Source organism: Hylaeus anthracinus, unplaced genomic scaffold (genome assembly GCF_026225885.1).
Source record: "Hylaeus anthracinus isolate JK02 unplaced genomic scaffold, UHH_iyHylAnth1.0_haploid 4, whole genome shotgun sequence".
Taxonomy (NCBI): domain Eukaryota; kingdom Metazoa; phylum Arthropoda; class Insecta; order Hymenoptera; family Colletidae; genus Hylaeus; species Hylaeus anthracinus.
Genome location: NW_026535289.1, coordinates 8,379,465 through 8,397,696, shown reverse-complemented (window position 1 = coordinate 8,397,696; position 18,232 = coordinate 8,379,465). Strand labels below are relative to the sequence as shown.

Below are 18,232 nucleotides of genomic sequence, written 5' to 3'. Positions count from 1 at the left end.
GAAAGAGGGAGGAGCCTCTTTCGTTAGGAAACAGTCGCGAGGTATCTCGTCGCTTTAATCGGGGGCCCGGCTAATTAGCCGGCCATTACGAAATTCGTTTCCCCCGCGCGGAGGCGAGACGGTGAAAATGTCCCCCGGTTGAATTTCCCCGGCTGGGGACAAAAACAGGCTCTCGGGCTGCCGAGCGTCTCGAGACTTTTATAATGGGTAACGATCCCGTCGCGTGGGACGTTTCATTAATGAAGATGTCTCATTAAGCGTTCGAGCGAGGTTATCGGCTCTCCAACGGACTGGAAAGGAGGCCTCCATGGTACACGCCGCATAATTCCGACATAATCTTCCATTACGAAACCACCGCGCTACTCGCCACGGGTAATGAGTGTATTTTCGGGGAGTCGTTGTCCCGCTTGTACTCGCGGCCGATAATTACCCCCCTAACGACGCCCTCCGGTTATTAAGCGACTGGAACGCCCGTTGCAAGAAACGGGCCGTGCGCGTTACCGTCTTCCGACTGAAGATCTATTTATTAAAGTACCGCGATAATTAACGGCCCGAACGCGCCACTTTGTACAGGACTTTGTAAGAGCGCGCACCTTCGCGCCGAAGAAAAATGATACTCAAAGATGATACTCTAGCCCTTTGAGTGCCAAGGAGCGATATATCGCTCCTCCATACACTCGCAAAAAGAGCCAAGAGCGATATGTTATTGCTCGATGCTGTAAGTGCTACATATAATTGAATTTGTTTGACATTTCTCAAATATGTATGAAAGTTTCCTCTGATATTCAAAACGCTAGTATCGTCATCCCATTCATTAAAAATGGTCAAACACCTCGACTCATAACGCATGCGTTTGAGGCGAGTGCTGTCCAAGTCGTACTCGAGGTTGATAATTACCTCAGTAACGACGTTCTCCGGTTATTAAGCGACTCGAGCGCGCGGATACAAGAAACACGCGGTGCGGCACCGTGTTCGGACCTCGTTTCCAGCGGTTCTGGCTGACATTTAAGGTAATTTTAGAATACCGATGGCTACGGACCGTGCTCGATTCCGCGCGCAAGAGGCGTTGGGGAATCCGGGTGCCGGGGCTGCGCCCGCGCGAGCTCGTGCTGCCCAACTCTCGCGAAACCCGCAAGAATCCTGTTTTTTAAAGGGTCTCGCCGCTGGAACGTGTTCCCCGCGGCACGGAATGCTGGAATTATTGCGTCTCGCGGGCACAATGTTCGTCGAATCTGGTAAAACGGAAGGGTCCTTGTCACTGGCTGATTATTCGGCAGTTACGCGTCTCGTTAGAAGAGACGATTGCTGCAAGTTAAGTCTTCGATGTCTTTCTCGTACGAATCTCCTTTCTTTGCGAAGTAATTTTCATTGTCGATAGGTTGTAACGATACTTGTATTTGTATTCTATTCCACGCGCTGTTTTCTCAAACATTCCCTCAGAATAACGCGATCTTTCGTTCTTCACGGCCTTCCATTGTCCTTAACGTCGATCTGGTGCCACGTTTCATTGACGCCAGCGTCGAGCACCCACGGTCCAGCAAGGGACAACTGAATTTTCAGATCCACTTTGATGTCTTACGCAGAGAATCTCTGTTTTTCGAGATGATAGGTTTACGAAAAGTTTGGAAAGCATCGCGTCAGCGCGAATTGAGCTTAACACTCAGGAGAGACGGAAAGGTGAAGAGAGAGAGCTCGAACGCGAATATTCGTGCGGACAGGTAGGTGCACGCCGGCTCGACTGTGTGCGGGTATAAATATACGGGAGACAGGAGGCGTGCCTATTTATAACGGTGATATCATCGACGATTACCTACGCTTTCGCGTGGACAATCGTAAATTCTGCTGGCAGAAGGGTGCGGGCCGATTTGAGACTTTACCGAGTATCCCTCGCGCTCTCTCTTTTGCTCCCGTGTCCGTATAGTCGCCATTTCCCTCGGTCCTCGTCTTTCTTCTCGTCTAAGTTATCTTTCTCTACCGCCATTATCCGTGCGGCCTGGATGGCGGGCCGGGTGTGACTCAAAAGTTCGAGACGACTTCGACTTGGGAACCACGAGTAATTTAAGGTCGATCCGAGCCCCGTGTGGGCACGGAATCCTTCGATAAAATTTACTCGGCCGGCTCTCGGACTCGGAGCACTCCACGCGCACGATGCTGTTCGGGGTACCGAGGTTCGTAGATTCGTTGCCGATGTTGCAACCGTGCCCGAGGACACGAAGATATCGTCCTGGTACGACCGAATGCTCCGCTCGTATCGCACGTGGGGTGCACCGATAAACTCTTCCGGCGTGCTTGACAGGGTCACTCCGAACTAAAACGACGTATGTCGTCGCTGGTAAGTAACTCTTGCGTGTCGGGCGACTAAAGCTTTCGCATACACATCTGGCAGACCAAGAAAGGTTAAGTAGACAAATTTTGTTTTAATTTAAAAAAAAATTAACCTTCTGGTGTATTATACTTTTTCTCAGGAGGAGGATTCTACGATTCGATACTTTGGATTTTTTCAGTAGCGATCGATAGTATTTATTTCAGATCTGCTCGCTATTACAAGCAAGATTCTCGCGACAAAAATTGTCCGCGCGGAACGAGCTCGCCACGGGGGACTATCGTGTCGTCCTCGTCTCGACGTATTTATACGATCGATCCTGCTCGAGGCAGCGCTCGCGTGCTGCGGGGGATAAGGTATATGAGCTTGTAAAAACCGACTGAGACCCATTTGGCCCGGGCGAAATCAATTTTCGGTGCGGCGGCAACATTTTGTCGCAGCGAGTCTCGTGGTCTGCGGAGAGAATCGTTGCGTGCGCGATGAGTTATCGCTTGCTGCCTCGGTTGTATTGTTGTTCTGCGGTGTTGCTCGAACCGATGTCGGGACGATGTTAAGTCCAGCTCGCGCCGGTGGTCGGTATAACTTTCTTGGATCCCGCGATCCTGATCCATGTTAACCTTTCCGTCGTGACGGGTTTCGAGAGATGATGCTCGCACAGAGCGCAGCGTGATTTGTGGCGTGCGCTTCGACATTGAGAGATCTTCGAAAGACCTGGGAGCTTCGCGGGGAGGTCTAGGTAAGAATTGCATAAAACTATTGGATGATTATTAACTCTTTGCAAGCGGGGTACTCTTCGAACTGTTACGTTGCGATTTCAGTCGCAGATGATCTACACGGTTCATGTTTTGTTAGGAAGTCTATAGTAATTTTGGTTTCTATATTTCTGCTTTTTATATTTTCTTTTCCCCAGATTAACGGAACGGTATCCGTCTCGACTCGAAAAAGAAACGTATTATCGTGTAAGTATGCTCGGGTAGTTTGGTCACTGCATTATGTCGAGTTTGAAACGCAGCTGGAAATGGTACCATACGAGTATGCTCCGCGTAAAACCGGTCGTTCCGTAGCCGAGAGTGGCCATAATTGCAAACCAATAACGAATAGGTTCCAGATTAATACACTGGCTAATAGGAGAATTACACGTATATCTGGTCTAACGTTCTCGTATAATATAAAACACTCAATGGGCAAATTATGCGTGCAATTACAGTAATACCTTGCATAGTACGGTTTGGACTGCTACCGTAACAGCTACTGTACAACGGTGCGTATGCGACGCCTTTTGACTCATTAGTGTATCAGAGTTCGGTAGGCGTTGCAAAACGATATACGGGGCCATAAACACACGCTAGCTGATAAAAAGAAAGGAAAACTTTACAAGCTGTTGACACATTTTTCAAGTTTACCCTCCAATCTCCAATCCCCCAAGTTACAATCACTATATTTGCATTTTTGCATCAAATTAGAATCGTCGCATTCAAAGTACGCGGTTAAAATACCCTCCAATAAATTTCGAAGCGTTTATCAGTTAATTGGAGCAAAGCACCGATGAAATACTGCCTTTTGTCAATTCTATTTTGTCCCAATAAATAAGTTCCGCGCGGTTGGGCAACTCGTTCTCGAGAAAGATTTCCAACCAAAGGAGGCACAACGAGTAACGAGCGAATGATTACAAGACCGACGCGACCGTAATGGCGCAGGACCACGAGCGCAGGGCTTCTTCTCGATTACGGGCGCCTTGCTCGCGAATTCGCTCGTTTCTTAGCGCGAAACACCGTGGATAACTGCAACGTGGACGTTGCACGCAACACTGTTACGCCACGGGCGAGCGTCTCGCATAATAACGCTTCGATCGGAAGCGATCGTCGTCGCGGACCGAACCGTTAGCCGATTTCATCGTTTATTCCGGACGTCGAGACCGACACTTCCTTCTCCGCGCGCGCTGGAAGTCAATGCCGAGATCGATCGATCGCTTATCGGGGGCGCGAACGTGCCAGCGATGCAACGGGAAGTTATTTATTCCTCGCCGGAGTTATTTATTCGCTCGACCTCTTAATATGCGCGAAAGTTAAGAAACCAGTGTCGGATAGCACGACTGGAACGAGATGATTTTTAAGCGACTTCGACACTCGGGTGATCGATCGAGTTATGCCTGACCAAATGTGCCTAACAAGCTGCGCGCAACGAATACGAAGTCGGATCGGTATGAAACTCTGGAAAGTATTCAGGCGTTCCGTGCTGTTCTTGGGTCGCGACGGATACTACGACGTTGTGCGTTCCATTTCATTCGGTAAATAGGATTCGAAGGTGCCTCGAGTCGGTCGGTATACCTTGATGCATCGAATGTCGATTCCAGTATATCAACGTATCGAATATTTTTCTTAACGAAGTATAGTGTAACCCTTTGCACTCGAGGGCTTCTTTTCTGGTACCCACCAGCAACTCGGGATAATTTTTTAGCATTATATTGTCACGAATGCTAAGCTTAGATTGACTTTGAAGATGTAGCCCGATTTGTGATCGCAAACTAATTTGAGATTTGAGAATCAGATCATCTTTATTTATGAAACTTCGACTTCTAAAGAAATTAAACCTAAACAGACATTATTGCTGATTGATTTAGTGCGTCAAACTTGATGATGACCGAGAGTCACCTCTCGAGTGCAAATGTTTAAGTTTTATCTGCTGTCTGGCCTCTTTGCACTCTAGTCTCGTCTCCTTTTTACCATGTCGCTACTCTCCGATCTTTTTCATCGCGTTAACTTTGGTTAGCAGTTCGGGGCAATAAAGACGCGAAACAAAACGAACTAGAAACCCCGTCACCGAAACGACATAAAGTCCCCCCTGCGATCCTCCGTATTCCTGGATCGTTACGATCGCCGTCGTCGATCGCGCAGCGAGGGGGACTAAAAACGGTGGTCGATCGTCGCGTGCAACGATTCCTTCGCCGGCAACGTTCAGAAAATCGCGATACCCGCGATCCGGCGGTCGGATTGACGAAAACACGCGGAATCGGTCGGGCGGAGATCGAACAAGAACGGGCGAGTCCGCCTGCGTTCTCGTTTAAGGGTCATAAAGCGCGACGACAAGGGCAGTGCCGTGCGCAAAAAGGGAGCAATAAAATGTAAATGTACTCACATTCCTTGTTGCGATCCATGGCGTGTTGAAGCGGCGAGTCGTCGACCTCCGCCTTCGGCGGCGACTGATTACCCTCGGCCATCTCCGCCGCGGCTGATCCTGGAACACCCGCGGTCTTCCTTCCTGCCACGTCCGCCGCTTTATCCTGCTGCGGCGAGGGCTTCGTGCCTTTCTTACCGTTTCCAGCGTCCCTGCGGGTCCGGGATCGCGGACCAAACGAGCAAAACGTTCGCGTTTTGTGAATTAATCTTTCATACGTCGCTTCGAATCGGGGGAAGAACGGATCGATCGGGAACACGCCAAGGAACGGGGGGGGACCAAACGGGGGGAAACCGAGGATCACGAGAACGCGCCGACGAAACGAGTGTCAATCGGTCCCGGGGTCCATCCTCCGGGCCCTGTTTTTGTCGATGATGAAGGAATGACGGATCAATCGACACTCGATCCACCGACGGACGGACGTTTTCATCAGAAAGCGCCGAAAACCTCTCTCCGTCCTCTCCGCGCGGCTTGCGAGTGACCGAGCTCACGTTACGAGGCAAGAAACACGCGACCACGATCGAACCCGATTCCACGGGGGATCTAGTAGATCCGAATCGTCGATTTTTCGAGTGTTTTTGTAGGGATAGATCCGACGATTGACCTACTCTTGTGTTTTGAGCGCTGAGATTGGGATTTGATTTATGAAATTTTATGAGGGTTTGGAATGGGCAGGATGGGGAAGCAAGTTTTTGATCACCTTAATTATGAAGATTCGGGCCAGCGCTTGTGACGAGATAGGACCAAATAAAAACGATGAATTTTTGTTCGAACAAAAATATTAGTATGACGTGGCCACCGCATTCAACTATCGTGTATACCACTTTTTATGTCTCCAAAGATGACAGAGAATTAAAGTAATAAAATTTATCGCTTCCCTCTGTACATTCCACGTGGTAGCAATTGTGCAAAACGGGCCAATTATATCCAATCCGTTTCGATAACAAGCATCGAGACACAATGTTGAAATCGTTCCAATATCGTTGCGAGTAATTTTTACAGAGTGTTCCGAAATATCTATAATTTTCTGAATTTATTCCCGTGGTTTATCCGAGAATGTACACCGAATGGAAATGGACAACGTTCAAAACGGAATTAATTGTAATCGCGTGTTACAAAATTGCAACCTGCTTATCGATATTACCCTCAACTGCTCTCAAACTTCCCAGGGAACGTCGAGCATGGAGTTATTAATACACGCCATTTTTATCGTTCAAAGAAATCCGAATTATTCGCCCGGTAACTCCGATCTCGTCGAAAGAAGTCGACCAAGGACGCGTGAACAGCGTTCGTCCGACGTTTAGCAGAGAACAGGTATCAGGAGGCAATTTCGAAACCTCCAAGCAACTTTGTTACCCGACTCGCGCCGCGTTATCGCGTTCTTTATTGAGCGTTATTTACGTTATAGGCGTTGCTCGCTCGGTGGACACGCGCAAATCTCGGAAGCCGTATCCCGCTGGTCGCGTATTCCGCGAAATGATTTACAGTGCACGATAGCAGGCGATGTAACATCGATACGCTTTATCTCGAGGCATTCCTGCACTGACCGCAGGATTCTCCGCGCTGGCGATCCTCTCGAAACGCACCGATTCGCGCGCGAAATTATGCGTCTTTACCCTTTTTCTACTGCTCGAAACTCCGGAATCCAGTTTAAAAAGAGCCTCGGGAATATTTTAACTAAAATAATGTTGAATACGGAGCGCGAAAATTGTTGGAATACAACGTGTTAAGGAAACTTGGTACGAACCATCAATTCAGGAATATGTGCGCATTAAAACGTTAAGGAAAAAATATATTACATACGCTTTTATCTAAAGAAAGAACTACGGAATTCCGTCATGGATCCAGCGATCTTGTCGGGTAGCGAGCGTTAAACCTAGTCATGATATTCGACCGAATAAAATGTCACGCGGAGGATAAAGACGCGTCGTCACCGTGCGGAAAGTTCAGATAAAATTACAGGTGGTCGATTAAAAATACTTTAAGACCGCGAGGTGGTAGCGACGGAAAGCGGTGAGAAGAGATTCGCGCTCGTCACAGCTGGAGATAGGAAGCCGGTCGTTAGAGCGTTTATGCTCTCGCGGAACGATTACGGGCCGGGGCGATAGTAAATTGCGGGTTGATCGGCCCCTTGCCGTGGAAACCCCTGTTTTCGCGGGTATCCTAACGGCGCACGTTTTATCGCGGCTGTCACCAATTTCGCAAGGCCGCGCGCGCGACCACTTAATAGAAATAATCTGCCCGAGCCGCGAAAGCGGGACGCGCTTCCACTTTATTAATGCTATCGACGTCGAACGCTACACGCCGATATTAACCCTTTGCTTGACTATCTCGATATGTTCGCGGGTCAACGTGATGCACAACGACCGACCAGAATTTACGCGAGTCGATAACGCGGCGCTGAAACATTTGAACCGGGTTTCATTGGACCTCGATCGATTCTGTATTTTATGAAAACTCCAAACATTTTATCTTTGGTTTATCTACTATCCGTTTAAATTTTATTTAAAGCTGGAATATCGAAGATTGTTCACTTCGAGTTGATTTGCGAGGAATAGGGTTTGGAATATCCATGGAAGTTATTCAGGACGGAACACTAGCGCCACGCTAGTACCGCGCAGAGGTATTCTTTTGGGTATTTCATTTGTACCATTGATTAACACGTTGGTCACCACGCCACCCAGCAATGGCTGACAGGACTTTTCATTAAGGAAGTAAAAAAATTAATTCCAAAGGTGAGGCGACAATGAAAATAAATTTGGATAGGGCTTGTGCATTTGGCGGTGTTACAAATTAAGTTCTACGACAAACGTTAAATTATCTAATGTTCAACATTTTCGAGACAAACTTTAACTGCATAGAAATTTTCATGTGTTTTAGTCTGGCAGCCAACGTATTAAATTATGTATCAGGTGAAAGGGGGAAGGTCGGTCACTCGACAAGGTGCGCTTTCTGAAAGTCCTTCGTTCCAGTAATAGGGTTATTTCGACGCTATTCGTTTGCCACGCTGCTCAAACCTGTCAGGGTAATTCTAAAGAAACTGGAAATGAAATATTTTGAATTTGAGAGAAAATATCGAACGAGGGATTCCCTAGCGTTCTGAGCAGCGTGACTGTAGCAAGCAACGCATTGCGGAAATAATCACCTCTCGTCTTTCGATTCGCGCCTGGCTTCCTTCCTGTCTCTCTCCTTATCCTTGAGGCTGTCCGCTTTCTTCGCCTTGGACTTCGACTTGGAATCACCTTTGGCGACCTTGTGCTCAAGGATGGTGCTGGAGTCGGCGGTCACGGTGCCCTCGGTGTTCAACTGATCGCCGGAAGTACTCGACGAAGAGGAGGTCGAGGCACGGGTGTTAGTATAGTCCTGCACGAGGAGCGTACCTCGTTATCCGGGATTCGTTCAAGGACGCTGGAAGGCCACCGATCGAAAGTGGGACGGAAAAGGGCAAGCAGCTTACCTTAAACCACTCCGGGTAGATAGCGCTGATGGTGTCCAGAAGATCCTGGTCGAGCTGAATCCTCCAGAACGGGGAGCCGCTGTCCAACCTGTGGCCAGACTCTGTAACAAACGATGCTACCGTCAGAATTAATAACGAATACTCGTCGAGTACATCGAGCATACGGAAACCTTTTTCAAAATCTTTATCGTAAATTCACAAGCAATACTCCTGTAAATGAGTTCTCAATAACTAAACGAAATAGAATACACAGTCTTATATGAGTCGTTCATTGCAAAAATCGATTAACTCCATAAGACAAAAAGTTGAAAACTGCGATGGAATAACGTACAGAAAAGTTACAAATATAAAAAGTTATGACTATACCAAGTGCTTAGACATTTAAATTTAAGATTTTTTAAAAAGTGGGGTTAATCGATTTGTACAGTGAACGGTTCATATCAAGAGCTAGAGAGTAAAGATCAGAGCCTTGTTTAATATTAAATTTCTTTTAATAAGTTAAGAATTTTTTTTAAATCAACGTTTATTTCGCAGAAGGTCAAATGACCCCTTATGAATATTAAGAATAGGCCAAGTCGTGAACCAGTCGAAACGTCAACTAGAAGGATTTAAAGACAAAGGGTTCACAGAAGACGACATAAATCCCTTCTGCGATATCGTTCCAATCGATGCTAGCCGCGTATCTTCTTCTATCGCGTCATGGCAATAAAATATCAGGGGGCAGAGCGAGAAGGTTTTTCTCTATGATTCCTCGTGGATCGGCGACCTCATCGATCACGGGGCGAATTCGACGCGATTAAATATAGGATTTAGAGTGTGTAAGCGTACGACCCACCGCGCGAAGGCTGACCGGTTGGGCCCTTAGGAGTCATTCCCACCGCATAAGGGCTAATGGTACCCCGACGACCAATAGCCCGAAGGCGTATCAAAACCTCGCGGAATGTCGGCCGATCGTTTCTTTCGTGGATTCCGCGGGATTCCCTGCCTAATTTAAACGTTCGTCCCTGCCGACCGTAGCTGGAAGGGATCACCTCTGGACACGGAGCAGACGAAGGACGAGAAATCTCTCCGGGAGTGGGCTGCCAGGTCTGGGGCGAGGGAACGGGGGACGGAACACCTCGTTACGACGACATTCTACGGTCGAGACGCGTGCCCTGCCTTCGTGATCGAGCCTCGGACCCAGGGGGGAACGGAGATCGGAAAAAGGAGGAAGAGGGCTCCCGCGGGACTTTCGGACTCCTTACCGACAGAAAACACGGGTTCGGGGCCAGTCCCTGCTCCCGACTGTTCAAGTAATCGCGGAAAAACTCAGTTTTCTGCGCGCGTCGCTTTTTCCGCGGACCATCGTTAAGCGATCGGACCCATAAGGCGACGCCGGGCTGGGATGATTGAATATCGAATGGGAGTCTGTATCTCCGCCTTACGACAGCTAAACGTAGCGATTGCTAAGTACAAAGGAATGCGAGATTCCATCTTCTTCGATACCTATTTAATTAAAATAACATTCAATTTTTCGTGCAATAATATTCTAAGAACGTAAACAGTGGTCGGTTGAAAGGGAAACGGGTCGCTTTTGGCGAACGCGAGGGAAGAGGAAGGGCATCCCGAGCAGTGAAGGGGCAAGGGAAGATTTCACCTTAACCCGATAAGTGATTAGTGGGCCGCGGTGCCGGGTAGAACGGAATAAATGCTCAATCAGTATGCGCGCGCCGGACAATCCGCTGTAAATCACGCCGTGAATCATTCGTCGACATAAATCTAGCCTCTCTCGGACTGATCAATGCGATCCCAACCCGTCCGACGCATTAGTTAAATGCTGTACAACGTCGTTTACTGGACATATCGTGGTCCACCCATGTCTAAGAATCTCTCGGTTCGAGCATAAAAAGCGTCGCCGATGCCAACGGCCTAATAACGCCGATTCGAGGGGACGACGATCGGAAACGATGCATCACGGCCGATCCGTGATGCCTAGATCGGATAATAGCTGTAACAGCCTCGCCACGGATTGTTGCTTGCGGTTAACGACACCTTTCACAGTTAGACGCAGGATGCCTTGGTGATCTCGCCTAACGCTTAATTACATCTGATTGCCTGCGACCCTTTTCAGATTTAGATTGTTGGCCGTTGGAATAGATAAAGGTTGTGGATTTTCAGGCTGCATCTGTCGGAAGACTTATCGCCAAGGTCTTTCGTTCTAGATCGGCTCGTGTGAGACTTTTAGATGTAAACGCGCTACAGGATTCATTGGGAAGGTTCTTCCTGCTCTAAACGCGTTTGCCAGTTGGAACTAGTTGTAAGAGGATCAAAATTATGACGTTTCTAAAGTAGCATCCGCTTGAAAATGCTATAGCTGATCCAGCACGAGGATCTATTCAAGTGACAAACAAACTTCGCTTATCATCTTCTCGATCGCAAGCGTTACACCAGCAAAACGAACACGTTAGCTTCGATAGAGCTCTACATATTATCACTTAACGTTATAAAATGAATTCTGGTCTCGAATGCGAAACCAGAGTATATTAATGGCAGAAATGTAAACGCCGGCAATATTCCCAACTGGTTCCTGGTGAGCCTACTCTAAAGTCAACCCGACATAATTACGATAATATAGAGATACACGACTTGGATCTTCCCTATCGAATACTAATTGCCTTCCGTATCGTTCCCTATACATCATCCGAATAAGCTGCTACTACTGGTTTCACGCAGACCGCGGGAAGGACGATCGACTAGTTCGCTGGGGCAGAAAAACTGGCGGATCCTGGGAGCCTCGTCCTCGCGGAGTCGTCAGGAACACGATCAATTCGTCCCCGTGGCTCGTAGATCGCAAGAACGGTCCACGGACCACGAAAACAATAACAAACCTCGATGACTGGTTTCGCTGATCGAGCCCAGAAACCTCAAACCCGTCCCCAGAACATATTCCATGGAAGATCCCGAATGCAAAATGCATTCCATGGAAGCGGCCACGGCATCAGTCGTCCGTCGAAATTCGGCCAAATAAATCTCGCGCTTCGATCACCCTCCTTGTCCCTCTCGGATCTCTCCGCTTCGCGTCACCGTCATCGTCGTCTTCTGCTTCACCTCCTTCTTCTCGCTCGCGATCCTTCGATCTTCGATCCACTTGCACACCGACGTACCCGTCCGCGGAACATGCTCGCGAGTATACGTACACGTGTACACGTCCGCGCGATGCTGAGTGCGTTTTATACACGGTGGCTCGGTTTCGATTCGACTCAGCTGTTACGATTTCACTCGGGAATTCCGAGAGCTTCTATTTAGCTACTTCAGGTGACGGAGCGTCGACTCCTAACGCTCGAGCTTCACCGCTTCTTGATCGCTAGTTTCAGGTAGTATGAGCGACGACTTCGTTGAAGTTCCAGATCCTTATCTATTCTCCTTGTTAAGGAGGTCGAAGTAAGTTAAGTTCGTTTGACATCTCCATTTATTTACGTCGGTTAACGTATCTTCACCTGTTTGATCACCCTTGATATTGTTCACATTTTTCAGTGAATCTAAGTTTCCCTTGGAGGATCTTCCCACCTAGAAGATTATCTGCAACGAGGAGTCTAAGGTAGATCTCTTACGGGATATTCTTGGTTTCCACGAACGTACCGATAAACTTCCCTTTCCTACCGATTAGACCCAGCGTCAAGGCACCGTTAACCTTTAAAGAAGTAACCTCCAATACTTTGCCGCGGAAATATCCGAATGTTCGCCTTCCAAGGAAGACTCCAAGTTTCCCACAGATTCTCCGTTCCACGTTCCCCGAACCAACGACGAAAAGCAACGCGTCGCGGTTGCTTCGCGGCAAACACCCTGTACAGAGCGAATGTACACGTGCATGGATAGGCCTGGACGCCACGTGTGCGTGCTCACGCATGTGCGTGCAGGCTAGCACGTGCGTGTTCGCCCTTGCGTTCGACTCGGGGCTCTGAGTCACTCTCTCGTCAGGGCCTGCACTGGTAGCCGCGAAAAACTGCACGCTGCACTTCGGGAATGTCGTTGGCATGTACAGGGTGTTCCCCTTTGCTGCCGTCTGCCTGGCCGGCAAGAACGGCGGACGGTTCGCCTCGGGATTTCTCTTCCCCCTTTCTTCTCTCCTTTTTTCCGAGGTTCTCGTCCCTTTCGGAGAACCGCCGCTGCGAGGACTCTTCCTACTATCGACGCGGCCGTTCGCGGAGCGTTGCACCGGGGAAACCTCTTCGCGGAAAAGTTTCTCCTTTTGCGATCTAGCCGGTCGCTGCGCAATGTTTTCGTTTCGTGGGCGACGAGTCGCGGATAAATGTTTATTTAATCGGGACTCTGGATACGGCGTGTCCGCGGTATTCGTTAACCGTCGATTATTGGCTCTCGAAGTAATTAGAAACGGTTGGTACCTTTCAACGGATGCAGGTGTGCCACTTGAGAAGCTCCTCGAAGCGATAGAGTTAATTTTAAACTTGGTTTTCTTTTTGGTTTCTATAATAGACTCCTACTATGATATTTTGATTCGCTTCCGAGTGTAAAAAGAGAATTAATATCAATCGCGGAGCTTGGCCGAGAATAATAGTTGGAGTCTTTGGAAAAAGTCCATTCTCTGTTGAAATGAGCTTCACGGTCACGTATGGGATCGACAGGTGATAAAACTGTGACGATAAGCCCGAGAGGAACGTGTCGTTTATTCAAATTAATGACGCGACATTTATTTAAATTAAGGTGTAATCAATTTTTAGCACACCAAGATTTCAGGCCGATGTAGGTCAGATTGCTAGTCATCGACAACGATAATCTACTAGCGCTTTTTTTCTTAAAGATTTTTACAAAGATGTTGGCGAACCCAAATAAAAGTCCTTAGTATAAATATTGAATCCAATCTCTTATTGCGGCACCAGATACAGGGCCTACAGGCCCCTGTCGTCAACGATCACCGTGATTCCGGGAGAAAATGCTAGCAATTTCCAGAATTAATCGCGGCAATTTCCAAAATTACCTCGGAGAACCGGATCCCTGAAGGGATACATGTCTCGAGGATGGTCTTCGACGTTCCTCGATGACTTATTACCGGAGCGACGATCCGCTCCGGGACTCCTTCGTCTTCTTGCTCCTTTTTCCCGCTCTCGTCGAGAGATTATTTAGCACTCCATTTGTCGGCGGCACTGCTGGATTATAGAGCATCAAGATCGACCCAGTTGGTACCGACGTGCTCGTTCCTTCTCTTCTTCTGGTGCTCGTCGTGTCCTTCTTTCTCTCCGACGATGCGTGTGTAGCCCGGCTCGTGCGCGTACACGAGGTTCAGCGTACGTTGCGTTAAGTACGCGCGTTGTTATTTTCACGCTCGTGTTCGTATAGTCGAAGCAACGCACGCCGTCGCGGCGGTGTTGTTGCTTGGTCTAGCCCCGACCTAATCGTTTTATCCATTCGTGAACGGCTTTTGTGTCGGATAGAATTCGACGTTTCTACCGACGCTGGCTCCTGCTGACTGTTTACTCGGGGATGCATCACGGATCTACCTGAAAACGCGGGCACGTTTCTACTTCGCAATGTTTGGCGCTTCTACCCACCGGGGTACCGTCTACGCTTCACAACGGCTGGCATTTATACTGGAGGCTTCGATTTACGTAATTCCGTCTCCGCGATTCCGATCGACGGTGTCAGAAATATCAACGTACAGTTACCAGTCGATGGCGAAACAGCGCAGCTCCTCGCTCGATTCGATGCGAAATCCGTGCGTGTTGTTTTTAATGACTGGGCAAACACTCGAGTACCGCGGATTTCATGGAAAACGGAGACACTCGAAAATCTATTCATCTTTCAGGTTTCCGTGGCAGTCTTTCAGGCTGTTTGAGTACTTTCAGTTATGCAACGTCCGCGATTCCTCGACGCGCAACCAGTTTCGGTACTAGAGAAGTCGTAACCTTTTTGGAGCTGCCAGGACTTGGGAACTGGCTCGTGGTTGCTTCCCAAGCGATCTATGATTCTTACGAATCTTTATCGTGCCGGTAGCATTGAAATAATCGTATGCTCTCGCCAGTAAACGCGACGCGAAGGGCGAGGGCTCCGAGGAGAAGGGCGTCTCGGAGGAAACAGAAGAAAGGCAGCGTGGAAGAGGCGCACTCACAATAGCCGTGCTTTGCCGCTCATTAGAGGAGGGGTCGTAGGTCGGCTGGAACCGGCGCTTTGTGCTTCGTTCCTGTAACTCACGTACAAACACTGTCCACGCACGAGGACGCCCTTTTCTGCCCGTACGGGAAACAACGTTGCTCAGCCTTGTTCGATCCTTTGATCGAAAGTTAGCTGCGTTAATGAACGAACTTTTATTGAGCGGGGCACGCCGTGGGCGTCGTCGAGAGAGCGCCCAAATGGAGAGCAAAGCGTGCAACGGGATCGACGCACGGCGATAAATTCGCTTCCGGGTTCCATGGAACGTAATCCGGCATGATTCACGACGCTTCGCGCTTTCGAGGCCCTTAATCCCTCTGTCTTCTCGCGGGACACTTTCGCGCGTCGTGGGTCGAGCCTCCTCGAGATATGGCGACGTTTATAGTCGTCAAGGTTAGGAAGCTCGGCCGAGAACCCTAACAGAACCTCCAATGGAATTTCTGGTGGGTTTCCTAATGGGTTGTCTAGTGGAATATCTGGCGTACTGGTTTCCTAGTAGAACATCTAGTTTGACTTGTAGTGGGACTCCTAATAGGTCTAAGTTGTAGTAGAACAGCTAGTCGAACTGTTATATAGGATACCGAGAAATTTCCAGTGCTACTAATCGGCGATTCGAGGGGTTGAGGGTTATTTGAGAGCTGTTTGAGATTCCTAGCTGACACTCTGCATTTTGGCTCCGCGAATATTTCACTCGGCCACGAGTTCTTTTCCGTTGCATGGTCTTAACAAACTGGAGAGACTCCCAAGCGACTAATCATCGATTAACCGAGCTCGGCGCGGAGGTGGTGCTCGTCGTCGAGTAACCACCTAGCTTCCACGGGGTGTCCCTTTGTTCTCGGCCGTCCCACATGGGTTCCATTGAACCCGGTACGATTATAAATTGCCCCGTGAAAGCGCGGCTGGCCTATGCGGCCGGCAGCGTGCACTTTCCAGACACGTAAGGGCCAAGACAACACACATCTACACGGGTAACAGGCGCGCAGGGAGACTTATTTACCAGAGGTACAGGGTCCACTTAACCCGTAACCCCCAGCTTCGTATATCTTGTCGACAATGCGTACCGATGAATTCAATACTTCCCACCCCACCCTCCACCCTTCCTCAATAAAGTCAGGCAAGAGAAATATGGCGCTGGATCAATGGTACTTTTCACCGGGCTCTGTCTTCTGCGGCGTGCTTCTGCTCGCCGCTCGCGCTGACTTCGCGCTGATGATCCTTTTCGTCGGTCGTGGGTGGGTCGCGTTGGGTGTTCGACCAGATGCTTCCTCTCTTGTCTTTCGACCCCGCACGCTTGGCCCACTTGTTCGCGAGCCGACAGACTCGACGCTTGACGAGATCTTTCGTTGGCTGATATTTCCATCTGGATTTCCGGAGAGACGAGTTTACAAAGTATTTCCCTAAGAACTTAGTCGACTCGTTGGATCAAGTTTTACAAGAAGCGATTCGTGCAAGATGTTCGTGACGAAGAGTTCAGCTCTGCCGCTGTCAGCCTCCAACGAAGCGTAGCTAATAATCCCGATCGATATTCAGCGCGCACAGAAAAGAAGATTCACCGTTGCGATTGGACAAAAAAGCTCGTCCCTCTATCAACGGCATACCTTTCGTGGTATCGTTATTAACCAAAACCGTGTACCCAATGGCCGATGCTACCGATGCGATGTCAGGGTGTCCTTTCTCATCGTACGATTTCTATTCCTTCTTTTTTTCTTCTCGATGGATCTCGACGATCGGCCGTGGGCGGAACATTATGTAGCTGACGAAAGAGAGTCCGCCGCAGATCGATTTGCCTGAATCATCGTCGAACAGTTGATCCTACCAGTGCACAGTTGGATCATTGACTCGTTTTGCTCGTCTCTTGCCTTCCTCCCAGGTGGATCGCGAACATCCGTGGGCGGAACGCTGCGAAGCCGACGAAAGATCGCGAATCGAGAAGATTGAATCATCCTCGAGCACTCGGGACTACCGACCGAAGGATCGGCGATACATTCGACCCAACCGATCCGAGCGTTCCACCGTTCAATTGGCGGAGTTTCGCTCCCGAGGCTTTTGAACGTGTTTACAAAGACCGAAAATTACAACCAATTTAAACGATTTTACGATCGCTATTCAACAACGCAACCGTGGATGCCGAGCAAAAAGGATTCCTCGCCTTTATATTCGTCGTCGCGCGATCAATTTCGCACTGTGTTGGCAAACAGAGACAGCTGTGCTGGACCCGAGAAGACGAAGCACCGATTTCACCACCTCGAAGGATTCCAGGCGATAAATCGGCCGTGCAACATTCAACGCGACAGGGGTCGAGTTGCAAATGGACCGAAGAGCATTTGCAACCGATCGGCGCACGTTTTACCCTGTTGGTTTATACGTATTTATACGTTGTAGCTATGCAAATCACGATTCAGGTTAACCGTTTCGAAGGCGCGTCTGCTTCCAAACTTTTAAGTAACTTTCAGCAGATTACACGGATAATTATTTCGTGTGGCGAAATTCTTGAAGGGTCTTTAGCGACTGACAGAATTTACAACTTCGGGAAGTGTCAGATGTTAAGACAACGGACAACCATGTTACTTGACTACTCGAGGTACCCGAGCTTGTAGATCCTTAATCGTTTAGCAAGCAAAAAATTTCGTTAATTCATTTAAAACAGTTCTTTAGCAAGAGATCCAAGAATGCTGTGATGTTAATGCTTCAGGCTATTTAACATAGAGATTAAAACATCACCGCTGCATCCCTGCCAGTGTTCCACGCGCGTTCCGAGAAAGACTTCCTGATTTCACCGCTAAACGCGGACTTCCTCCTGCAACGAGGAAACTCCCTGAAAATCACATCAAAGCTCGAAACAGTCGATACGCAACGCTTCGAGAGTCGGGCTTTCGTGCAGCTACCTGGACGTCGTGGTTACAGCCGGTGAAAGTCTTGCTTGAGCACGGCCAGGATGATTGATGTCGCAGGCACAGCTCGGCCCGGCTGGACAAACCTCCCTTCACTTCATCGTAGCTTCGAATTCCTTGTTTTATCGGACAAGGGCCTTCGGTATAAATTTCTAGCGGCCGATAGCGGGCATTTTTGACTCGCGGATCGGTTTGTGAGAAATGTCGTTGGGAATGTCGGCCCGCGGCTGCCTCCGGGATATT

At 48.8% G+C, this 18,232-nt stretch overlaps 1 protein-coding gene across 2 annotated transcripts in view; it reads right to left on the bottom strand.

Annotated features, from left to right (window-relative positions):
• LOC128894501 (myocardin-related transcription factor B-like) overlaps positions 1-18,232 on the bottom strand; it is a 237,342-nt gene that overhangs the window by 78,055 nt on the left and 141,055 nt on the right. For both annotated transcript variants that reach the window (XM_054156259.1, XM_054156260.1), the window contains exons 2-4: positions 8,955-9,055; positions 8,643-8,860; positions 5,459-5,649 (exon numbers count right to left, since the gene is read on the bottom strand). In XM_054156259.1, the coding sequence (XP_054012234.1) occupies positions 5,459-5,649; positions 8,643-8,860; positions 8,955-9,055 (510 nt within the window). The remainder of the gene's footprint in view (positions 1-5,458; positions 5,650-8,642; positions 8,861-8,954; positions 9,056-18,232) is intronic.